At 40.2% G+C, this 26,561-nt stretch overlaps 1 protein-coding gene across 2 annotated transcripts in view; it reads right to left on the bottom strand.

The window, feature by feature from the left end:
• Positions 1 to 12,757: 12,757 nt before the first annotated feature.
• GFRA1 (GDNF family receptor alpha 1) overlaps positions 12,758 to 26,561 on the bottom strand; it is a 219,260-nt gene continuing 205,456 nt past the window's right edge. For both annotated transcript variants that reach the window (XM_014594635.3, XM_019485922.2), the window contains exons 8-9: positions 23,537 to 23,587; positions 12,758 to 20,662 (exon numbers count right to left, since the gene is read on the bottom strand). In XM_014594635.3, the coding sequence (XP_014450121.1) occupies positions 20,501 to 20,662; positions 23,537 to 23,587 (213 nt within the window). In that variant the 3' untranslated portion in view covers positions 12,758 to 20,500. The remainder of the gene's footprint in view (positions 20,663 to 23,536; positions 23,588 to 26,561) is intronic.

The raw sequence follows: 26,561 nt of genomic DNA, 5'->3' as shown, positions 1-26,561 counted from the left end.
ATTGAACAGAAGTTAAATGATTCTAATGGGTGGCTGTGACCCAGGGTAGAGGAATGGTACATCTGCAACCTACAGACAAAAGGGGGAAAAACTCCCTTAAAGATGAGAGCCTTCCAGAGGCCTGAGAACCTCAAAGGTCTGACATTGCAGCTTTTGACTTCTTTTGGCAACAGATTTGCCTTTGCACATTTGAGATTTGCCCTGGCTTCCCCTGCTTGAAGCCAGAGTAAGCTCCATCAAGCCAAATCATGGCCCTTCTCGTCTACCAGTGGAGTTTGCATCCATGTTGCTTCATTAGTGGCTAGCTATGAGCTGCTGGACTCGAGGCAAGTGTCCCTTATAGGAAAAAAAACCCAGAGCTAAATCATCTCGCTGATGCTGAGAAATCTGAACGCTGACACTGAATGTTAAAGGGGCTCAAACCTCTGGGATGATCCAGGCATTAAGAGATTGTTTTTTTTCCTAAGGGCATCAGTCATGGCTTTCCTATAACCATGTATAGAGCCAGTTATGCAGCGTTTCAAATGACTATTCAGATGGGTGGTAAGGGATTTAGACAACCTCATCCAGAGAGTGAGAGCCATTCGACAGGGAGGGTCTGTGATGATAAAAGCTGCGAGGAAAAGGTGACACTCACTCACGTACAGCCTTGCGTTCACACGCCATATGCCTGTGAACTCTTGTGACAAGAGCCAGGCTGGGCTTTCTAGTAATGGGTTTTAGTCAGTTAACCTCTTACCCCTCTCGGCAGCAAAGCTGTCCTGTAACGTGAGCTAAGTGTTATCAGTCTTCTAAAGTGGTTCCTGCGTGTTCAGTTTGTATTCCCTGTGTTGCGCTCTTTGTCTTGAAAACGATGAGAGGAGAGGCATATTTGTATCGTGTCTTAGCTCTCTATCGCAGATTTGTGCAGCCACACAGGGCATCTTTTTGAGACAGTGCCCTGGAGAGACTCCATCTAATGGGGATGGCTGTGTCTGCATTAACTGAGCAAATGTGAACTGGGAAAATATAAATGGCAGTGATCTTGGCATTCAGAACTACTGGTAGAGGCGATACCTTTTATTAGACCAACAAAGTAGTTGCAAAAAAAATGTCTCGCGTGAGCCCAAAGGCTTGCAAATTTTTGCAACCACTTAGTTGGTCTAATAAAAGATATCACCTCTACTAAGCGTTCTGAATACTTTTGCCTGTAGACCAACACAGCTAAAACCTGTATCCCTGTAACAGGCAAGTGATCTTTGCTCCAGTTAAATCCTCTCTGCCTTCCATGGCAAACTTGAAAGACGCTATTAGTACACAGTGTTGTGCAACACTTCTCTAGGCTGATGAGCATGTGTGCAAGCAGCTTCATTGTATGCAATGAGACTATTATAGGAGTAAGGGTTTCACAAGCCTCAGGATCTATAGTAGTGTACATACTTAGCACATACCAGCATAATTAGCAACTTTATTTAAAGAAAAAAGACCCCCAGACTGCCAAGAATTATGGCAGACAATTCTTATGGAGAGGATACACTTGCATCTATCTATCTATCTATCTATCTATCTATCTATCTATCTATCTATCTATCTATCTATCTTTTCAGCTTATAGACTGACTAACTAACTATATATACATATATGTGTGTGTGTGTGTGTGTGTGTGTGTGTGTATCACACATATATATATTAAAGCATAACCTTTTGTGAGATGCAGCTCACTTTAGTTAGTCTCTTAGGTGCAAACCTATCCTGCCTTCTGCTTGACTTCAGACTAACACAGCTACCTGTGACTAATTTCTCCTACCCTTGCATTTGCTTGCATCCAGTTCAGGCATCTGGCACCTAAGCCTAGGTGGCTAATGGGCAATCGCTAGAGCTTGCAGAGATCCTTGTTGTACTGTCCTGCCTCTCCGCATTAACATGTGCCCATCATTGTACTGCTGTGCAGGATTTCAGGGTGGGAAGGTTGTCCGCATTCAGTCCTCAGAAGTAGACTGTCCCCAGAGCAACTGGACTGACCTTTCAGCTTCCAGTACATGGACTTTAGTCTGCAGAAAAATAGCACTGCCCTACCTCTCAAGATAATTCTAAAGGTAAATGCATTAATAACCTCACTATAGGGGTCTTATAAATACTATAAATAATTAGAAGTGTTTGGAAAAAGAGGTTGCTAGCAAGCTACTAACACTCCTAGAGGTCTGCCTAAAACCAAATGCCTAGCCATTTCTCTAAGTGGCCTCTGGCTGAAAGGTAATCATTTCAGCACACTTAGCTTTGCTTCTAGCATAGACTGCCCTACAACTGTACCTTTCTTGATCCAGAGGGTTTACAGGGTTGCTGAGAGACTTGTACCTGGCAGCGCACCACGAAGACGGAAGGTCTTGACTTGGGGGTTTCATCTTGAACCTGAAAGCACTGCAAAGGGGCTACAGCTCATGGAGACTAGCCATAAAGGGAAAAATCTGATTGCTCACTGAGCTGTATGCAACCCAAACTGTTTGCTGACTGATTTATTAGCTTTATCTGCTGGCCTCCCCAAAAGAGGATGCACACACCCTAACAACTCTGACGTCAGTGGGCTTGCACAACCGGGTGCAGTACAGGTGGGTCCTGTTGGGCTGAATAGGCCTGCATGATCTAGTCAGGGTCAGTTTTTGGAGGGGCTTCAAGAGGGGTTTGTTCTTGTGGGCACGGATGTGAAAGGACTACATGGGACACCAGAATAGATCCTTTCACTTGGAGCAGGCATCACTTTACTAGACGGGCAGATACAAAGGACCTACGCTCAGGTGCTTGGACCTTCTTTGGGTCATTAATAAACAAACCCAATATTATAATGTATAGACTCAGGAAGAACCGGCATCAAGGCTGCCTCAAGCAGTGGCAAGAGCTGATTTTTTCAAGCTGCTGTTGATGAATACTTAATTTTCCGATGGAGGGATCAATTGCAGAGCATTTCAGCTGCTCAGGCCTCCTTTGTGAAATGGAGTTAGGATAAGAGGAGAAAAATACATTGTTCATGCCCACATTATCTCATCTAAATGCAGCACCAATTGTAATGATGTAGGTTATAGACTTTGACTTGTGGCTACATGAATTGTTAACGGATTGTGAAAAATATAGCCACAATTACTCTTACAGGGAAAGGTTTTACAGCATAGAAAGCTGGACAAACCTGGATTTGAACTGCAGCTATAAGAACCATTTGTAACCTTTTGCAAGGAGGCACTGTCCCTCTGGTGCCTGTTTTTACTTGCTGCTTTATGCCACTTCCATAGCCCTTCATATTCTTGTGCCTGGTGTTAACAGTAAATGCAATAAAATGTTAATTTGTGGTGGGACCAGGGAGGAGGAACAGTGGATTATATTGGTGTAAAATGACTTGGATTTTAAATTACTACTTGGGGCTTAAAGCGGATGGCCATGATTGTTTATAATTTGAACCCAAGTGAAATGCCAAGAGTGTTTTTTCCAGGTGTATAAAGTATAATCTTTTGATTACAGCATCTTTTAAAACATTTCTTTTTTAAATGTCTATTATAAAACCAGCTGCAGAACAGGAAAAGGGGTGGTGTGATAGGCAAAAAAAAGAAAAAGAAAAAAAAGAGTAAAAACGTTCAGTCTCTGGTTTACCACGTGCTATGAATTCTCCAGGCTTCTCATGTAATGAGAAAGGTATGTGAGTGGTTGCATGCCTGAATATAGGTATGTGTGTTTACCAAGTCCATATTTTTAAAGCAACTTTAATAAATTTAGTCTAATTTAGATTTTTTTCCTGTTGTTGAGCATTATAAGAACGTATTAATTAAGCAGTGCATGGCACCCACCTCAGCAGAAGTCACTGGTGTACGTTGGGGATGAATGTGGCTGATTATATTTTACAGGCCAGTTTGTCATCCTACTTCCCTGAAATTACAGTGCCTCTTTTTCACAGAAATGGGATGAAATTTTACTAATCTATTCAGCTTTGGACATCTATTTTTTTAACGCATCATGTATTACAGTGCCACTCAGCAAGATTCATTCAGGGTACATTCTTTTGTGCATATTCAGTAGAGGTGCACTGATGTATTGGTCTGATATTGGATCGGTACTGATACAAAGAAAATTGGCTGTATTGGAAATCAGTCTGATGCAGCTGATAATTTGGCCAATAAATGCCCCTGCATGCATGGAGCTGCAGGGCATGCACAGCCTGGCAGTGTGGTATAAAATTCACCGTATAAAATATCTAAGCAGCACTGGGAGCAAGGTCTCCTCCCTGGTGGGACAGCATCTATCTCACTGACCCAAACACATGCTGGTTTGTACTATTCATAACTCTGGTTCCACATAGCTCCTGCTCCTGGCCACCCAGGGCTTCCCAGGAAGCACAAGAGAGACCTCTGGATAGTGATACGATGGTTAAAGCATTTTGCCATGAGGCAGGTGCAAACTGCCACTGGCAAAATGGGACTACAAACCTAGGTTTCCCATTACCTGGGCAGGTGATGTAAATATTAGGCTCTTGTGGGAGAGAGAGTATCTCCTTGTTGCCCAAGCAAGTGCCAAGAACATCAGCTCCCTGCCTTTATACATGACACCTCCCTAAGTGAATGAAGAGTAAATGCCATGTGAAGGTCCTTGTCCTAAAGTGGCTAAATTTGTGCTTCTGGGAATGACAAACTCCAGCATGCTGTCCTCAGCTAAGCCAGTGGCTTGAGCTTCAACCTCATGAGGCAGAGCCAAAGCAAGGCCTGAAGGCTTAAATGAGACTGTAAATAGCAGTTCCTGGAGAAACCTTAAGCAATTCGGATCTGTCGTACCCAATATGTCATTCTGGGCTGGTCATTCTTATGCCGGTGGGAGAACAACTAATGTTTGAAATAATATATACAGAATTCTCGACTCACGAGCTGAAAAGTCCAAGCTTTGCTCAGTTAACCAGAGAAAAGGTGGTACTTAATGATCCTATCATCCATTCCTTCTTTAGATGGCTTAATCTTTATGCAGCAAATTTGATTATGAGACTTACTGTGTATTGCAAGTTAACTGGCCCCCTTAAATACAAGGCATATCTTCCACAGTAATGCTATGAAGTGCATATGCCCAAGGCTCAGTCAGGTGGGCCTTGCAAATCCACATAAAGCAATTACTGGCTTTTACATATTAACCGGTCATCAATTTCAGGTGCAATTAAAGTAAAATTACTAGGTCATTACTCCGTTCCCTGACCATAAGTCTCAATGTACTTTTGTTTTTTCTTCAAATAAAAATATTTCTCCTGTGCCTTGGACACTCAGGCTCATTTTTTGACCCAACGTGTCCTCGGAGGGTTATAAAGCTTAGATTATATAACCTCACATTACCCAGTAATGAACATAGTGAAAGTCAAGCCCAGTGAAATGAAGACAGAGATATGAATTTATGTTTTAATTTCTTGCTTAGATTAGTGTAAGTCAGTGAAGGCAGGAATCCCAATAGCTGCTGGTGAGGGCTGCAACTTCTCCAGTATGGAATGATAATAGTCCTTTTTTTTTTTTAATAAACTGTCCAAGAAGATGACTCCTTGATGTTTGTCAAGGGACAGCTGGTCACCCAATTACCAGTGACATTATGACCTTGTCATAACATTACAGTGCAAGTGCATGTACATACTTAGTCTTGCTTTTTCCTACCGCGATTGCTCTAGCCTTTGGAAGCTAGTGACTCTCCTTTATTATTCAGTCTTTTGCTCTGCAGGGCATTTGCTTTTTCTAATTGAAAATGAGGGTCATAGCTCTCCATTCCAGTTGTTAATGGAGGGGCACAGAACTGGAATCATGGAGGCCTTGAACCAGTCCCTTTGATAGTGGGATACTTGGAGAAACTTCCCTCCACACACCACGTAATGTTAATGTTACTTCATACGGCATGCAGACACCAAGAGTGAGTCTGCAGAACTGTCATAAACTTCATAGACTTGTTTCCCTTACTCTTCTGAGATCTCTCTATACCTGATACATGGCTGAAAGTATGGGGAGTGTGGTATTTCAGTCTTGCATTTAAGTATCCAAAGAAACTTAACCACATACATTTTCTACCCACTAAGCAGAACTCTCAAAACACCAATAATGGACACTTTAAAAATTCATAAGTAGATACCTGAATTAATAATTATAAAACCAGAAGAGACCAGAGTTTGACCGCCTGCATCACACAAGATGTAGGATGTCCCTAAATTAATTCCTGGTTGAACTAAAGCAGATCTGTTAGAAAGCTTCTTGTCTTGTTCTAAAAATTTCACGCATCGAGAATTCACAACCCTCCGTCAGTTCTTCCAGTGCATTTTTTTCAACATGCTTCTTCTTAAACTGTGGGTCCTAGTACACGACATAATATTCTAGTAGCAGACGTGGCAATGGCCAAAGCAGGGACAATAATGCCCTTCTGCCCCTGCTCCATATTCTTTGGTTTATTCTTCTATTGAATTGAAAAGTCATTCTTTGGGGATGCTTTTTCAAATTACTTCTTCCCAGGCTGGTCACCCTTCCTATATTCTTTATTTGTAGATGGGTGACTTTATGTCAGGTTATACTGACATCTGATTCGCTTGCACCCATCTTATTAAATGATCCAGATCACTCATTACCAACAACCTGTTCCCTTCATTACTGACCTGTCACCTAACTTTTGGGTCATCTGCAGACTTTATATTTTGTTTCAGCGGGTCAATATATGAACTAACACAAATCTCAAATGTAGCTTCTTGATGATGCTTTTCTTCTTATAGTTCCATTTACAAACTTATTATTTAGCTAGTTTTTCTGTGGGCTAAGTGTTCATATCATGCTGCCTTCTTCATTAGAAAGTTGCACAACATCAAGTGCCAAATAGAAATGTAAGTATGGTACATCAATAGTGTTACCCTTATCAACCAATTTTGTAATCTCATGTCATAAATAAAATACCAGGTTACAATGATAAGATCTGATTGCCATTAATTAACATTACCTTCCTTTAATTCTTAACCAAGTCATGTATCCGTGGTTCTGTTATTTTACCTGGAACTGATGTCATCCTATTTGCCTTTTTGAAACATTAGCACAATATCAGCTTTCATTTAGCCCTCTGGAACGTCTCCATTGTTCTACGATGCATTGAAAATCAACATTAATGATCCAGAGTGCTCCTTAGCCAGGCCTGTTAAAGCAAGCTAACCTACAAGCCTTTATTCCATGCAATCTCTTCATAATCAAATCCTTAAAAGGATTTACCATGATTTTTTTAAGACCTTCCAGCTAAGAAATAGATGGGTGGGTGCCACAGGTGCTAATGCCGGTTCAGTCTGGACTCACTTTATTCTCTTACTCAAGTTCGGGACTCAAAACCATTTGGATTCTGTGTAGCAGGGAGTACTTCCATGCTGGGAGTAATCAGATGCAGTCTTCTCATCAAACAAAGCACTGATTGTCATTAAACTGGCAGGAAAAGGTACAATGAGAAACTGTTCCCACTGCCATCACATTTCTTTAATCTTCCCTTCTGATATTTTGGGTACCCTGGCTTACCTCTTAGCTATTTTGCTGCTAGAAATTACATTATGTTCCTCCTCTTCAGGAGGTCCAGTTGTTGAATGTTAAAAAGTCAGTTAACCAATAAAAGCCTTAGCCAGGCTGCCGCCTATTGTCTGGCATTGGCTGTTTAGCTGTGTCCATGAATAATGGCCTAACTAAGGAAAATCCAAGCCAGTATTCAGACATTACTTTTCTGGCAATGAGACTTGCTGTGTTATTTCTCTTGTATATTAGCTGAAAGGTCCTGACTCATGTTTTATAACCTTGTTGTTCCATTGCCAAAACAATAGAAATATTACCCAAGTTAAAACAATAGCTGTGATATTTTCTTCCATCTCCTGATTAGTAAGCAGTCGTGGTAGGTACCATTTCAGATAAAAAATTGCATAAGTCACAAGGTCCAGAGATGCAACAATTCTAGCAACACTGGAAAAAATGACCTGCTTTGTCTTTTTATTGACTATAAATATGTTGGAAAAGGCTGCTTCAAATCCACAGCTGTAACTAGTTAATTATTTTCTGTTCTTTGGTAGTTTATTTTTTTAACCAACATTAGGCAAAACGCGCATTGTGGAGCAAACCATCCATACAGTATGTGCTATAATTACTGTTTAGCAATTTCACACTAGCAAAAATTTATTAAAACTTCACGACTCATTAATAGTAAGTGATCATAATCTCTTAATAGAAAAGGAAACTGAGCTAATGATAGAAGCTCTGATTAACGCTTTTGACCTTAAGACATGAAGTCAAGTGAGCTTAATATCATGGGATGTCAAATATAAGGTTATTTTCAAATATAGGTGGTCTGTCATCACAAAAAAGGAAGTGTAAAAGTTTGAGGTTCTACAGCAGATAAATGCTGCCCCAGCTCTAACCCTCTCCTGTAGTTAGCAGCATTTTAATGAACTCATTGACATGTCATTTATAGTCAATATTGGAGAAATATAATTATGTTATATAAATATGCAAATATATACTCACTTTGGAAGCCAATTGCAAAACAATATTTAATGTGCCAGAAAACAGATACATACTGGAGACAACACTATAACTATAAAGTATATACACACACTAAAAGTGTGTGTGTGTGTGTGTGTGTGTATACATGCATGCATGCATACATACATATATATATATACACACACACATGTACACACTGTTTTGTACTCTGTGTGTATACACACACACATATGTATACTTACATATATATAAAAGTATACACACAAATAGATGCACACTTATATATACTATATATGGATATATATAGATATATGGATATACTATAGAAGTATATATGTAAGCATACACATGGCACTATACATACATACATACATACATACATATATTCATCTCTATGAAAATTATTTTATATATATATAAATGTATACTATATAAAATGATTTTATATATATATATATATATATATATATAAATGTATACTATATAAAATGATATAAAATCATTTTCATAGAGATGAATCTTTTTGATGTCAAAGTAAAATATCATCCAGGAGACTACAACACAGATCATTTACCATTTTCCTAATCACCCGTCAGATACATTGGCAGGACAGGACTACTGTTTCTGTTTCCAGAGGTATACCTGGAAGATCAGGCTCCATTTACTAGCATCTGGATGCTTTGGATGCCCACAGGGCCCCTAACAACTGATGGCATTTGAAGGCAAAAGGGAGGATACACTGAGAAAGTCTTTTCATTGTATAATTAGATACCTAAAAATACAGCAATGTAATTTATGCTAGTGCCAAAGTGCTGTTACAAGAAAATGGTATTATCTGTATTAGAGAAAAAGCCTTCCAGTTCATTGCTGCATATATTTTTCGATTTTGTACTACTGAAGAGACTAATTCAGTCTAAAACGCTGGTCTAATTCTGTACTGGAGGAAGGCTGTGGGACAAGTCTGTACTCCTGAATCCCACTCCAGATGGTTAAATGAGAGAACTTGATCTTGTAGATTTAAGAAAGCAACTTCCTTTTTAAATGACAAAGGCTTTTGGAGCTGGCAGTGAGTGTCAGCTCCAACTTGCTGTTCTCCCCACAGGCCCATAACAATCTATGGGCTTTACACGCAGGTAAGATCTGCATATCGGTCTCAGGATTCACTGGATGGATCTGATAGGAGACGTCTGCCTTCAGTTCTTTTGAAATTAATAAAGGTTCATTATCTTCATGATAAAAGGTTATGGCAAAATCTATTCCTAGTAACCCAAAGTGAATACTTAGGTCATCTAATTTTTTATTAATAGTAAAACCTTAAGACACTGCATTTTTCAATAGTTAAAGCATCTAGAAATCAGACAGGATATCTATGTGGATCATTTCAGGAGACGGAGGCAAACAGGGTCTTATTTATGGTGCTTAGCTAATTCCAGCACCCACCAAATGAGTCAATAGCATAGTGAAATGAGGCTAGTGATATATTTGCAACCAAGCACACAACATGAAACTAGCATTGACTTGGAGAATGCGTTTCCTTTTTCTCACTCTGTGGCACACTTTTTCATCTCAATCCCTTTAGCATCTTTTTAAATTCCCTTCTGAAAGCAACAGTAAAGTGCTGTACTTGCAAACCTGCGAATAAATACCTTCTGGTTACTCAACCTCACTTACGGTATTTTTTTATAATAGCTGTTCAGAAGATTGTATGCCAGTTACATGAAAGGCCATTGACTACTGGCCTTTATTTTGTAATGGTACAAAGCAAAGCATAAATACTTTTTATTAAAGGGTTTTTTTTTTTTGAATTATGCTTCCTGCCTCAAAGCAACAGATCCTGTAGTGTCCTTTCAAAAAAGAAGCTCTGTGCAATAAGAGTAGATTAACAGTTTCCCCCCTTTTCTGCTTTATTCCTGGCTGCTGCTGTGTAATTTAGTTCACAATTCATGGCCATGCTGGGGAAGGCTGTACTTTGTATTCGGGTCCAAGTCAGCATGCATATTGCCAAAATAATTGCATTTATTTTCACCAAAGATTGCTTCAGGAAATAGCACTCATCTCACTGAATGCAAAACAGAACCAGACATGAAACTGTCTGTAATGCAGAAAGGCTTGCCTTGCCAAACACAGAAACTAGGTAAGAGCCAACTGTTACCTAGTTGGCGGCTTGGGTTGGGCATTCTGTAGGGGTTGTTGAAAAGTATCTTCTAAAAGGAAGATTGTAGGAGTTTGTGCGTATTTCCATCTGTCTGTATTGAGGGGGGGGGGGGTGCAGCTGCAAATCTATACCAGAGGCATATAAAAAGAATCCCTAACTGGTTTAACAGAATGACAGAAAGCCATGGATCCATAAAAAAAGAATGAAAAAGGCCCCCTTTCCAAGCTGGAATAGTCTTCTGTCATTTCCCTCTCTATTCTTTTGCCTACCTGGCAGCGCCAAGCTTTCTATCTTTGCCCAGGAACGACTGAGTTTTAATTACTAACTTGCTCTCAATCGAACATCCCGTGTGTGATCCATAAGGGCCAAAGGTTCGAACAAAACTCTGTTGACTAATGGGAAGGGCTACTGCAGTTGTTGGCTGGGTAAGAGATGAGCCGTGATATTGCCATAGCACCGGTGAATCCAATCTGGCATCTGTATTTTTTTAAAAGGACATGGGTAACTTGAAGAAGATGCAGGAAAGAACCACAAAAGTTACTTGAGGCCTGGAGAAAACTTTGAATTAGGAACCCTACACTGTGCCAACAGTGTGCATTGGCCCAGGTATCCCCACCATAGCCCAGCTACCTGCTCCTGCTCACACTTTCCAAACCCACCAATATGCTGTCATGGACACCTGTTCTGTGCTGTCCTTTGACATTGCCCCAGACAGCCACGTGAGGAAGGACGCTGGGGATAACCCCAGAACAGCCTCTCTGCTGCTTTTTCTGGCTTTGGGACACAAGGAGCCAGAGTGGGTCCGTGAGGTGTGTCTTGTCCCAGCTAGGACATACTGCCACCCTGGTGTAGAGGTAACTTCAGTGCTCAATCTGTTCAGCTTCTCAAAAAAGAGTTTGAGAAGTGACCGGATTATGTTGTGCAACGGAGAGAACCGACCAAGCAAGTGTTATAGGATCTTCATTCTTTGGGACAGAAACATAGCAAGACTCAATGACCCGAGTCTCGAGCCAGTGAATTCTCCTGAGACCTAAGGTGCACCTTTCCAACCGTGAGCGTAATGAACCAGTGCAGCAGGCTACCAAGGGGCGCGGTAGATTTTCCATCATCTCCAGATCAAGGCTGGATGTCTCTCTGATGGGCTCAGTTCAGGGGGAGCTGGGCGATTTAAGGACCTCGGATGTACAGGTCATACCAGAGAATTTAGTGGTCCCTCCTGGCTGCAAATTCGACGATGGTAAGAAGTGACAGCTGTTGTGCTTCAGTGCTTAAGCCGGGCAATGAACTTAGAGACTTACCACATGTTGTTAAATTGCTGTGAAGTTTGACAATGGACGAGTGTTGCAATAATGCTACTGCTTCCCAGAAACCTCTTTAACTGCATCAAGAATATGTGCTTTGAGTGTCCTAAATATATGAATTTCCACCTTCCTTTTCATTATTTTAGAGTAATTTCTTCTCTTTGATTTTAGTTTTGGACTGACAGCTATTGGCCTGTTTCAGAGCACTTTGTCTTGGAAGACAGTTTTCTTGCTTCTGCTCTTCTTGAGTCAAAATACAAAATTGTGCTTTTTACTGGCCTGATATTGTCTGTGTATGAGAGAGTGAGAGGCAGACCAGGGACAGATGGCCACTGTTGTTCCTGTCTCGCTATCGTTTCCATCTGATATTTCCTGCTCATTGCAGTTTTGTAGGCTACAATATACCAGTACCACCAAGGAAGACAAAGCCAGCAAATGAACAATTGTTTTTAAAGGGCAAAGCATTTATTATTTAGTCTCCCAGACCAGAATCAAATGCAAAACAAGAGGAACCAAATTAAGCCTTTACAGGGCTCAAAAACTTGACTTTTAGAGAATCAAAATAGCCCCTTGCTGGAGTGAGCCAGGACAAAACAAGCGACCAGGAAAAACCACAAAAGTAGGCTTTTAATTAAAAAAAAGAGAACAATGTTTATTGGTGGGATTTTTTTTTTGGATATGTACAATACTAGTGCATGAGCATTATGCTGACAAAAAATTCCAAACATCACAAAGTTACTTCCAAAGCCTGGAAGTCCAAACAGCGAAGTCCTTAGTCTGAAACTAAGTCAACAGGAACAAGTCAATAGTGGCTTTTTGTGTTTTTGTTCTTTTTTTTTTTTAAACAACAAAGTACCTGCCAGAATGACTGTGCAAAGACCTGACACGTAATAACCCGCAGTGAGATGTACAGAAATCCATAAGACAACATAGAATTTACACAAGATAACAAGGTAAATATTTGTATAAGAACTTCCTCCAAAAATGGAAGCATGTGATAGCTGGCTAGTTTGGGAAGGGGGAAAAAAGCTGGAAAATACTAGCACGGGATGCCCTCAATTCATAGTCTACATTCACAGCAAATGTCAAGTCTTCTAGCTCCGACGGCTGCCAGTATCCAGCCTCCCATCCCCAATTAATCCCTTTATCATCCTGATATAATAAAAATACATTTAATCCAAACTTCTCGTTCCATTTTCTCTCTGCTGTAGTTCTTGTCAACTTGCATTATACAAATATAACACAAACTGAGACATACCCTCAGGAAAAAAGAAACACTCACACAGTTTCCCAGCATGAGCCAGATTAATCACAGCTAATCATTTCAATACTAAGCGATGATACACATAACATCATATAAACCCCATTAAGCAAATTCTGTGGCGATAACTCTTGACGGGGGTGAGGGAAGAGAGAAGTAATTGTCAAAAATTAAGCACTGAATGTATCCTGGTGCTCTAACATAGTTTCTTTCACTGTTTGGCCGTAGCCTGCTTCTTACTTATCCAGAAACAGTGCAATGCACAGAGAAGAGCTAAGATGCCTTGTGCATATGCCTGATCTCTACAGTGAATTCTCCAGCTAATACAATGGCAATTTGTTGTTTAAAAACTGTGTTTTCCTTCCATTATTACCCATGAATACTCTTCTCTAGGCTGATAAACAGGCTGCAGATCAGATAAAAGTGGTTTCTGCATCCCTGAATGCCAGTGCTTCACCCACCCATTGGAGTCTGCATTGCATCTCCTGTCCTTGCACCATGTACGATCTTCAAAAATTGTTAAGGATTTGGGGTGCAACCTCTAACAGAAGGATTACTAAATCTAGCCAACTAACAGTGGAGTGAAAAGCTTCTGTGTCTCTTAGCTTGTGATACTCATGGGACCAGACTTACCCGTTTCAAAAAGCCACCACTCTCAAAGGGCTATAAGCATGCATAAAATGAGCAAGATTTCTCTCTTTCTATCTACCAACCTGTTTCCAGGACAGTCTCTTTTGTTTCTGAGCACTTTAAAGGCTGCAGGCTTTCCTATTCAGGCAAGTGCTGCGTCCATCACCCATTGCTTTTGTGTCTTCAGTCTTTCTGCTACCTCGCACCTGGACTTTCAGCCTCCTTCCCCTTTCTCATGCACACAGTCAGGAAAAGAGCATGACATTTTAATAGTTTGAAAATTACCTTGGTTTCATCAAGGTTTCTGGCTTCTGTGCCCGACAAAGTTTACATTTCCTTGTGGTTCCGTAGATATCTAGATATATTTTAAGGCTCCCAATGAAGGGTAAGCACGGTGGGCAAAAATCGGTTTCTTATGCTCGCTGTATCTTGTGACCGTAACGGGTGAATGGCAGTGAGCTTGTAAGCTTGAATGGACTTATTTGTCCATTTGAGTCTCTAAGAGAGAGCCTAGTGTTTTGCTGTAAGTGAATTCAGCACTTGCTTTGACTGCCCAGTTTGTGCCTGTACAATAAACAGGTAAGTTTACACTGCACAACCTCTTCCCTGCTATATAACCATGGCTGAAATGTCTGTTCCTGCTATATAACCCATTCCAGGTGTAGTTTGTTAAGACCAACCACCCTCAGAGCAATGAGGTCTTAGGTAACCTGAGCAAATTGCCCAATAGGAACTGGACTGAGTTCATTAACTTAGGATGGACTCAAACCAGTAACAGAGAGTTGAATAGCTCTGCATCCTATTATCAAATCCCTTTGTGCCACACACTGAAGCCCAGAATATTAGGCAGATAAACTCAGAGATCCCCAACGTATAAGGAAATTAAAAGTAAGGAAGGAATTCAACTGAGAAGATTTTATATAACAGCAGATGAGCAAAAGGGAAAACATTGGTATTTATTATACCTTGAACAGCAGATCTTTGGCAGTCTCCTTCAGCTGTCTAGAGCACGTCATCACAGAGCCATGCATACCACGGCGGTATTAGTGCCCAGATTCAAACACCACTTCCCACAAGCCAAGATACGAACATAGCGCCAAGATGCCGTCTCTAATTACCTATGTTAATTCACCACGTCAGCTCCTAAATCCACCAGCTTGGACAGGCCTGAAGAAAAATAGGACCTGACTTGGTTAGGTGCTGAATCCCCTCAATTCCCATTTACTTGTGTAAGAACAGGGCGTACTTGGTGCTCAGCATGAAAGCCGAGCAGGAACAGTTTATTGTGACATTCTGGTAGAAACCCAGTCACAATTACAGACGTGACCCACTTTTTCTCTAATTCTAGGAAATTCCCTTTCTAGGAGATTAGAATGCAACACAGGAGGGGAAAAAGATGAGGGAAAACTGGAGAAAAAACCTTGCTGAAGTGGGTATCCAGTTTGGCTGCTCTAATCTAAGCAGTAATTAAGTCCAAGTGGCTGTATGACAAAATTCAGCTGTTGGCACTTGCCAAAGGAAAACAGCAGAAGCTGCAGCTGCTCTGGTCAAACGTGCTCAGGGAACTGCAGGGACTAAAACCTTGGCTGAACGGCAACACATGACAAGACACACTACAATCCATACTGAGACATAACACTGTTGAGAAATTAGTTGACCCCTTTTGTACCTTTCCCTTTTAAGCTCGACACTAGCTCGAGGCTGAATTTTGAAGCTCTTGCCCAGATACTGCATGAACCTCAAGAATGTGCTTGAAAAGCCCAAGCTTACTTAAAACTCGAATTGGCTTATATTGTCCTGTTGGGAAATGCTGCTTTCACAACGTTATAGCCATTTAACTGAGAAATGATATAAAGGAAATGGTTCATTTCCTGAGAAAGGGACATGTCGGCACTTCCATCCCCAATGCAGATGAAACCAAATTTCGCAATTTCTATACTGATCAGCTATAATTAAAAACAGAACCAAGAAAATTGGACAGAAAACTCTTAATTCACAGATTCTCTAGGCAAGCAAAGGAGGAACTGTCACGAAGGGCTCACGAGCGACACAGAACACCTTGCTCATCTGGTTTGTTTCAGAGAAAAGGAGGATAAAATGGAGAAAACTGTTGAGACAAACCTTATAAGGAAAGCACAATGTGGTTGGGAAGGAAACAAATGACCTTTCAGCGTCAAAGGAGAGGTTATAACGGCTGCTAATTGAAATGTCTGAGCAGGAACTGAGCTGCTCAAAGAAAGTAAATATTTAAAAATAAGAAATCTTTGACAGGCCGCTGAGTTAATTTTCCTGCCAAATTCATCAGAAGCAAATACTTGGATCTAATATCATGGAGAGTGAACTGGGATCTGAAACACCTCAAAGGGCTGAAATATGTAATAGGGTTTAGGCTCTCAGCCAAGCAAGGTGGCTTAGGATAAAGGCTCCGGTTTCCTTTTCTTTTTTTTTTTAGTTTGAGGGGTTTTGTAATTAAATGTGTATTGTTCAGCAGGTTACATTCACCACTGATGTTTAAAAAAAGAAGTTGCAAGTATGATTAGCCAAAAAAACTGAACAGTTAGCACAGGTAACTTTTGATAGGGAAATATGAAACCCTTGTTTAAGTACACTCATGCTCACGTTTTTGCTACCCAAGTCAAAAGAGCTGTTCCTCCAAATAATAATCCCTGGCCCAGGCCAGCTCTTCTCTATCATTTTATTCTGTTTCAGCAATAATGAATCCCAGCTGTCAGCACAAGGCACACGACTTCCCGGGGGAATGTCTTCTTCTCCCGCGGTGTTGTAGCTGCCATTCCTCCCTGAAGGTGGTCTTACCTTTCATCCAACAGTCTCTGAACTCATCTATCGCTCCGGTCTGCCGCTGCTTCTACCATTTGGTTAGGTCATGCTCTACTTCCTGTTGCTCATTCCTCACAATATTGATAGTGTCTCATTAGGATTTCTCTGTAATAGTCCTAACTCCTGAAGGAACAGGGGAGTGTGGGAGACTGAACGTAAGTGAAGGTAGGAATGAGATTTGCAAGGGTTTGTTTTCTTTCTGCTTTTCCCTTACTTCCTATTAAGCATTGCAGTTGTTCATGCTGTTAATTCAATGGTTCAGACTATATCATTTCTCAAATTAGCAATGTCCAAAGGCTCAGTCTTATCAGGAGGTCATTTAATAAATAACCCCCCCCCCCCAAACCTGGAAATAAGTTTCTAGACAGAAGCAATTAAATGTTTTGCAGCTGATTAAGAACTCCTGCTCCTCTTGCCTCTTCCAAGTGATATTTATGAGTGAAATTGCTTGAGGAAAGGGGGCCCATGCATCAATGGAGCCCCAGGGATCCATTTTTGCAAGGTCCTGAACACCTTCAACGCCTGTTGACTTTAATACAATTTCAGGGGACCACCCAAAGGGGATTTAGTGGTGCACTGGGACCCGGGCAGGACCTCCATCCATTGGTGACTTTCACTCTGACTGCAAACGCCGTCTCTCTTCCCCTCTCTCAGTTCCTAGTAACTGAAAAAGATCTCCCTTCATCAGAGTCCCTGTACTTTCCCTTTGCAAGAGCTTGGGAAATTCAGACATATGTTAAATAGTGCAAAATCTTGACTGTGTATCTCTGCACATTGTGCATTAGGTCTTTAATGTGCTATCTTTAAAAGAAACTTAAAGGCTGATTATTCACTATGAAAAGTGGAAATTTGCATTCAAGACCGTTGACTCTGCCTGTTTCATTATGTGATTTACTTTACATAAAAAGCTGGCTTAAAAAAAGCCGTCCAGATTACAGCCTCCGTCATCAATAGGTACATCCTTTATGTGGATGGTCGCTTGCCTACTGGTAACAGAAGCACACTGAATAAATATGTGAAATCTGGTCCCAGCTTGTTTGCCTAGGACTCAATCCATGCAGTCACAGCAGCTGGGAGCCGGGAAAAAAAATGAAACAATTTGCTTACTTCACTACTGTAGCAAATGACTGTGTTGACAAGGTCACCATCATCCATGCCACAGCCAACTTCTGCAAATCTCCCAGCATTTGCATGATGATGTCTGGAAAAACCTCATTAAGTATCAGGCTCATAATTTTATCCCCTGGTCTGTTTAATAAGCAATTTATTTTTAAATTAAGAGTTCAGTATGTTTTCAATTTTATGCAAAAAAATGGTGTGCTTTTTTTTTTTGGTTAATGGTAGGCATGGCTGTCCTTACAACAATTGTATGATGAAAGGTAACTCTTCCGTCAGGTACCAAATAATCCCTTTTGTTATCAGAAGCGAGTTAGTCTATTGTTTACAATATAATTGATCAATAACTTTTATTCTGGATCATACTGTCTCGGTAATAATCAGTATGATGTAGAGATAATTAGTGGTTATTAATTAATTTAAACAAATGTAGAAAAACTTTTAAAAGGTGTGCATTGAACTAGTAAGATTATTAACATTCCAGATATTACTTGACATATTTAATGTGCTCAGTACAAATACAATTTTTGGGAAACCTTTGTTGATCAAAGATGGGTTTAATCATTTCAGTGTTTATGGATTTGTTTCTAAAATATTTTTAATTGGGTATTATCAGGCTTTCTCCTTATAATTCTGTAGTCATTAGCATTTCAATACATTAGATTTCCAAATCTTTTGGACATAAAAGTTTTGTTTTTTTTTATCATGGATCTAGTAATCTTTTCTTGCTGCCACTATTTTTCAATAATTTGATTAGGTCTTACAAGAAAAGCAACAGCAACCACAAGGGATTTTGCTAGTAATGATACACTATACATTTCTTTTCCAAAAGCAGCTCTGATGCCTTTGAAAGTAATTTGCAGTTTCTTATCTGTACAGAATTAAGGAGTAATATTGTCGCATTTGTTATGTTTAGTGGAACGCCGTGTCGTAGAATTCATTTAGAGAATGCTTGGAGCCTTGTATTACAGGACCACATTTTCGACTACAAAAGTGAATTTTTGAATTTCTTAGTTACTTTTGGCAATAATAACAATTCCCAAAGATGGATAGGTCAATAGTTTAATAATTTGCTAGTGAGATGTACATTTTGCACACTCCTAAGCATTGTTCTAGTTTATAATTCAGCAATCTGCAGTTTATATTCCTATTGCAAACACTTATCTAGACATTTCAAACTAAGCCTGAGCACATTATGTATGTTTCAAGGCAAAGGCATAAATCCAATGTGATGATCTCTTTTCCTGGCAAAGTTCTCACCTACTTTCAATACAACCAAAACCAGCTTACTGTTGATCATTTCAACGTAACTCCTTGTAACAGTCACCATGCCATCACAGCTAGGTATAAAGACAGCCCTTGGGGGGCAAAATGCTGCCTATTTGATGACATTTAAAGCTTTAAAGAATCCCTTCCAGATACTGCAGACAATCCTCATGATCACTCATAGGCTATTGGTGTTAATGAATGAAACCAGAGTGATTAAAACCCAGGCAATATTGCCATTAAAACTAGTTGAACAATTTTATGTGCCCGATCTTGAAAATTGTTATTCATGTCAGCAGTTGCATGAGCTGCAACAGAACTATGACGGAGAGTAAAAGCTACTCCCACGGATGAGGTTTGGGTGATTCTGCCCTATAATTGGGGGAATGACCACTATATTGACTTCAACAATGTAAAAAGTGAAAACCAATTTAAACGCTACACCGCTATCTTACTTCCTCTTTTCAGATCCTAACGTGTCATAAGAGAACGAAGGCATAAAGCTCCTTTAACTTTTAAAATGGATATTACTATGCAAATATAAGCAGATAATGCTGTTTTAGTAGAGGAAATAAATCATATGTCATTTATTAAACCAACAGTAAAGTACCCGGACTATATTATTACAATAGAAGCATAGAAGACCAACAGTTGTACAGTTGAAACCCTTTCGCAAAATGTCTATGTTCATCCTCAGATTTAAAGAAGTTTAGCGTTACGATGCCTTCACAATGGTTGCTTCTTGTTAATCTTCCCCCTTATTAAGGCTAAATGATTTTAATTAAAAGATAAAAGTACTGTTAGAAAGTTTTATACCACACTCTGTTTTATGAGATTTTAAACTGAAAGACTTACATTACACCTGTCTGCGACTCATAATGGCTTCTCAGCAGGGAATGCAGAACCACTTACAGTACATAAACATTTAAGAAGGAGAATGCTAATACACTGAAAGAGTTAAACATCGGTAGCAATCTATCGAAGGAAGAAGTTTCAGAAAGTCCACACTCTGGGAGAACATTCACCATGTGAGAAAAGCCTGGCATCCTTGTTAGTCTGAAGTTCATTTCATTCGAAAACCCAAACCGTTAAATGAGATCAATAGTATCTTAAGAAAAACCGCCATCTTCCTTCGCAGGTAAAGGCCAGAATCAAAATAATAATAATAATAATAATTAAAAATAATCCAAACAGGTTGCTTTACAGGCAAATTTACATACCGTCTCTTTAAAACACCGCATGCCCAAAAGCCTTTTGGGTTTGGAATGTAGCGCTGCCTCGAGTATTTCACCGAGCCTCTAAATATCACCAGAAGCTATTTGAAACAATTCCAGTTGAATGAAACTGTTTGAGCAGAGTGCCTCAACTTAGCTCGTAGAACTGGAATTTCAGATAAACAACAGAGGACAGGGAACAGATTTTTTTTGTTTAAACATGTCCTTTAGTTATGCAGCTACAAGGTTTCTGACGAACTTAAGACCAAACAGAGAGACAGTGCGATTGTCATCAGAATAAGCAGTGTGCTTAGATTGACGCTTCTAGGGAGGGCGAATGAATTCTCTGCAGATATGTGACTGGTGGAGACTCCTGCTGTGTTGTCTTTCCCAATAGCGTTCTGCAAAAGACAATACACTTTCCTGGGTCACTGTTAAGCATTTTCATTACACTGTAAAATATTTAGACTGACTTCATAACATTCATCTTTTGTTTGTCAGCCCCTTGCCCTCTAGCATCATGTATTTCCCTGTCCTAAATTTAAATATATGAGGGGCATAAAACAGAATATGAAAAAGACAGCGGTATAAACATGGGCTTCGGTTGTAACACCCACGGCACTTTTAGGGGATGCCATCAGCATAGTTAGGCCAAAGAAATAAGAGTAAATAAAAAAAAAAAAATGACACTCTGAGAGCAGGCCCATCTGGAAGGTCTACTCTTCTGAGAGAAAGCAGCATTTTAAAGAGATCTGTATTCAACGTGGAAATTCATTTCTACAAAGCAGATGCTACCTTTGCAATGGGGCCCATCTTCTGCAGTCAACAGAAAAGACTGATCAAAAACAAAGCACTGCTGGGATTGCAAGAGCCAGCAGGACCACCATCACGGTAGCTTTATGCTTGGGCCCATCAGCACTGCCACTATCTATTTCCATTCTTTTGTCATTTTTTTCCATAGTTATGCTTTTCCTCCTCCAATGGTGCTGCGGTGACATACTATAGGCAGCCTTCACGTGCAACTCGAGAACAACAGTGGACTTGACAGAGTATACGGGCAGGGAATGGGGAGGCACATGAAGAGGGGAGCATACGAGCAGTAGTACTCCTCTGCTTGACCCCAGTAAGTGGCTAAGCAATACCATAGGTACTACTGTCAGTCAAACCAGTATGGGGGAAGGGAGGGGAACTAGCCTTCTCAAAGCAGGAGGGACAGGGTGGGCCAAAAAGCCCATCGTGGATGGATGTGGCAGGCATAGCTCAGACATGATACCTGCTTAGAGAGGGGGGGTCTCAGTTTCTACTGTACTGAATTCTCCCCACAGCCCCAGGAAGAACGCTGGGGTAAGTCTCCACAGCTCTCCTTACTTGCAATCAGTCAGTTTATCGGTTCCTAACTAGCTAACAAAACTAAGACAGTCTTCCTTAATAACTGTGGCATATTAAGAGGCAACATATACCTTTACAGCTGCAATGCAATGTATTTTAGGGACTACTGAAGGAAAGCAGGCCTCTTAGTCTTTACAGAAGTTCATGTACCATGCTATTGGACTTTACTTATGTCCAATTAAAAACAAGGTGTGATCTAAAGAGCTGAGACTGCAACATGGAGCGCTCGTTATCTGGGCCAAAAAGCCAAAAAGCTTTGACTATCTGACATTTATTTAGTGGCTATAACAGTGGAGTTGTTGTTTGGTCTTCCGCCAAATGACAGCTCCCCTGCCATGCAACTGCTGTTTCTGGCACTTGTGCAGTTGCAGTCTTATTCCGCGTTCAGTGTGGACACACGTGTGCAACTACTGCATGTGCTCAGTATGCTGTGCTGGCTGGACAGGTACATGCATATTTGGTTGGACCTAAGTCACAAAATGGTGGCAGCAATAGGGCACGACCTTGTTTTAGTTCAGTGGCCTAGTCATTAGGGCACTTGTCCAGGAAACAAGAGACCATGTTCTAGACCTGGCTAAACTAGAAAGGGCTTGAACCTGCATCTCTCCAACATCATGGCATAGCACCCTACCCACCAGGCCATAGGTTGTCTAGGCCCCTCCCTAGTCCTTCTTTTGAAGCTGTCCCCTAGAAGCCAAGAGACGGTGCTTTGTGGGGCCAGGAGAAGGTGTGTAAGCTAGAGGGTGATTGGCATAAAGAGATGGATACTGCTCTGGAAAGAAGACAGGCCTGGGTCTTTGTTCCCAGTAGAGCAGATGCTTCTCCATTTCTTTTAGCCAAAGATTAAGAGCCTGAGAAGGGTTTTCTTAATGATTGCTCTGCAAGCTAGTGGCTGGAGCACTGAGCTAGCAAGTGGCAGAAATACTGGTTCAAACCTTCTCCCTGGGGCAGGGGGCTTCGAACTTGGCTCTGCTGCTTCCTGGGGGAGCGCCCTAACTACTAGACTACCACATAGAAAAGGCACGTCTCCCTGGCTTTTGCTGGATTTAATTGCATGACTTACACTCAGGTATATATACACATGGAGCCACACACCTGCTTGGCCAGGGGACAGTATCCATGTAGACACTTGTGCATCCACATTGTATGTGGAATAGGATCACAAACACTGCATTAGTGCCAAGAATGATAGCTACGTAGTTTGGGTAACTGCCAAGTGAGCATGTCAAATGAAACAGGATTCTGCCCCAGCTTTGCACACAGTAAAACACCATCACAGTTCCACTAATGGGACTGCCCAGAGTCTCAGTAGAAAGACTGCAGACTGATAGGCATGGAAACTGAACTAATCTCTCACCTCTGGGGGTGGTCCCCTACGGGTAAGAGTTCAGACAGCCTGGCGGAAAAGCAGAGGGGAAGGCTTCTCGTCTCCAGGGGCTGTCAATCTGCCTCTGGATTTATTACAGGAGTGGCATTTCATTTACTCTAAATCAGTCTTCTGTCAGCCATAAAATGAAGTCTACTGTATTGCTAGGTCTTGGTAAATGCCATATGATTACATGTTCCCGCATATTATTAACTAATTACACTTCCAAGATGCAGCAGTAATTACCAAGTAACCTGCAAAATCATGTACTACATGGTAATTAAAATGTTATTACATCACCACTGTATGGTACAAAGGTAATGGCTACCTTGGGCCCAATTCTGAGCTCCTGATTCAGGCAAAGCTCCTTTTATTATGAGAACTTGGCGCAGTCACGATCAGATCAATGGTAGTTTTGTCTAAATAAATACTTCAGGAGTTAGTCTGGGGCTGCTACAGTAGAGTGATATTTCTGCTCCAAAAATATAAAGTACTATTTGAATATGTCTCACATTCTTACCTCGTAACAGAGGTCGGTGTCGACAGATACATTGGATTTTTGCTTCTGTACCTATAGACAAATGCAAAAATTATTCAGTGCATGTTCTTATACACATAATACAACAGACAATTCTGCTTGACTAAATTCTGCCTGATTGGTTGGCTTCGTAATTCTATGACACTATGATAAATGATAATGAATCACAAGGAAATAACAAAACCACCTTCTAGATGTAACAGCACCATTTCAAACAATTTGCAGTTCTAATCCATGCTTAGAATTTGCAATAAAACTTTGAAGCAGTCTATAAGACTAAGAGTTTTGAGGCACAGCCTTTACAGTGAGCAGTGTCATATAAATGCCTATGTATGCTCTCTCACTCCGTTATATATATTAAAAAAAACACAGTTCTGTAGAGTATATGTAAAAAAGTCATGTTTGGTCCTCATGGGGAGGTACAGAATTGTGCTCTTCAATAAATATTAACTAGGACTTGTGCACTTTAGCTAGGAAATCTTGATTTTTGACTACGGCACTTTTAATACTTATGTAAAAACACATCCTTTTAAAATGTTTTATTTCTACTAATATTTAGAATTTCCTTTCAGATGTTAAAGTGACTGGTAAAAGCACATATTGGGTCTTCGCTGCATTGCAGTCACAGGATCTGTTCCAGATGCATATAAGACTTTGCAAAAAGAATTTCCCTCAACCTGTGTAACTATAAATCAAATTGAACAGTACATTTACATTAGGTTTACTGATTTTTAAACAAGGGAACATTTTAGGTGATTTTTTAGGTCTACAGAAAAAAAGGAGCCTGCCTACAAAATAAAAAGACTCGAGGATCCCTAAGGCATTTCTTGTAGTGGTAAACATCTTCTGTCTGTTACTGACTACTGGCCCTGTCCCTGCCCCATTACCCAAGTAAGCCATGCTTGTGATGGCAACATCATAGAAAGACCTGCAAAGCAGCAGCACACTGCCTAGCATCAGAAGGTGATTAATGTTTCTGTTGCTGATGGGATGAACTGGCTCAGCTGAGAGTTTTTCTGCTCTCCTCTAATAGCAATAGTAATATCCATGGTGCTGAAAACATTTCCAATACATGGTGTTTGTGGCTGATTTAAGTGCTCTAGTGAACGTCATGCAGTTTTTTTCTTTGCATATTTCAGAAATATAAACACGACTCAATAAACCACTTGTTTAGATGTATATTTAAGTCATCTTCTAATGGAAAAATCTCTGAAATCTGGGGTTTTCAAACCTAAATGAGTCATTGGCCAGAGCCCATCTTGTAACGGCTTCTTCTCCCTTTGGAAGTTTCATCAAAATAGTAATCTGGTTTTTGCAGAACAACACAGCTCCAACCCGCCACTGGGTTGTATTAGTTTTTTTGCTGCTGGAGCTCAGATTTCAGTGGAGCGATCTTAGTCTAAACCTGAAGAAATGTCACGCTGAATGAGGCCACCAATAAATATGTAGCGTTTTTTTAACTGCACTGTATACAATTTTATACACACTTTAAAAACAGACTGAGTTTCCAGGGCAGCTGCCTTATTAAGATATCCAAATCCTTCACCTGTAGTTTCCATTAGAAAATTTGACATTTATTATTTGAAAATGGCATTTGAGCCTAAATATTGATCTGGGTATCCAAATGGAGGATCTGAATCTCTAATTAAGAACCAAGCTTGTCTCTCTCTTGTGTATTGATGAATATCCATGTTAAGATATAAAAGAACTCCTTTCATCTTGTGGACAATACAAGATTAAAAACAGTAAAAAAACTAAGGGCAAAGGCACATCTTGTAAAAATACACAGAGTGTGTGTGTGTGTGTGTGTATAGTGTCAGCTTTAGAGGTGTGTGATCAAACAGTAGCACAGTTCATTAATAAATACCCCTCTACAAACTGTCTCCTATATACCCTTCCAGTCTACCACACAAATTATTTTAATACTAACAAGCAAACTAGAATATTAAGGCTAAGTATAACCTTAGGAGCCCAGATGGAAAAAAGTAATCTCGACAAGGGAATTTGCTCTAACAAGCACCTTTCCTTTTGGGTGCTATTTACTCAGATTAAAAGTGACTTTTCTTTTGGTGACAGCCATACTCATTTCACTTCTCACTGGCTTGCTACAAGGGAAAACCAGACAAGCATATATAGAGCAAATTGAATCTTAATTCTCTTTCTTTTTCATTACCCACTCCCACTGCATCCAATGGCAAAGAGAGCTTGGAAAGAAGGCCTGGAACTGTGGTTCTTGTAGTACACACCACAAAAAGCTTTCTTTGGTAGCTCCTGGCTCTATGTTACATTTTGAAGCCCACACAAATTTCTGCCTACTGTTTGCAATGTACTTCCTAATAGGATGCTCCAGGTTTGGGTTACAGACGTCTGCACAACCTACAATACAATACTACTATTTCTAATTAGGTTCTGCCTCAAGCCAAGAACTAGACTGTTGTTCATCTTAGGCCTAAATGTATCCATCCAAATGAGGAAGAGAGAACAATGCTATCAGTCTTTGTTGTAGACTCAGTCCCTTCTTCACTCTGTTTAACTTGAAAAATAATACAGGCGAAGCAGATAGCTGTGACTGAAACACAGCAAATATATCTGCATTTCAGATGACTGTTTTTTGAAGTGAATTCAACAGCAAGGTGTAAGAAATGGAAACCTACATAAACAACAAAAGCTTTTCAGTAATTCTGATTAGCGTTGCCTTGTTTTAAGTTGACAAGAGATATCCATCTATGTCTGTTTATTTAATGGGAACCATTTTATCATCAACAACGTTTATTCCGTCTGTTGGAGAAATTCCTTCTCCCTCCCAATTTTCAAGTCATTTTAACAGTCAAGTGTTTGTTTTTTTTCCTGTCATCAAGACATAAGGGTTAATTTCCGTCATTTCAAAATAAAACAATGCACCTTCTTTATGTCGAAGGGGGAGAATTGCTGAAAAAAAAAAGATTAGTTTCCAGGATGAGACATTATATGCCAAGTTTCAAATTGAAAGAGTACATTTTTACTGCTG

This window comes from Alligator mississippiensis, chromosome 6 (assembly GCF_030867095.1).
Source record: "Alligator mississippiensis isolate rAllMis1 chromosome 6, rAllMis1, whole genome shotgun sequence".
Lineage (NCBI taxonomy): Eukaryota > Metazoa > Chordata > Crocodylia > Alligatoridae > Alligator > Alligator mississippiensis.
This window is presented reverse-complemented; position numbering and strand designations above follow the sequence as displayed.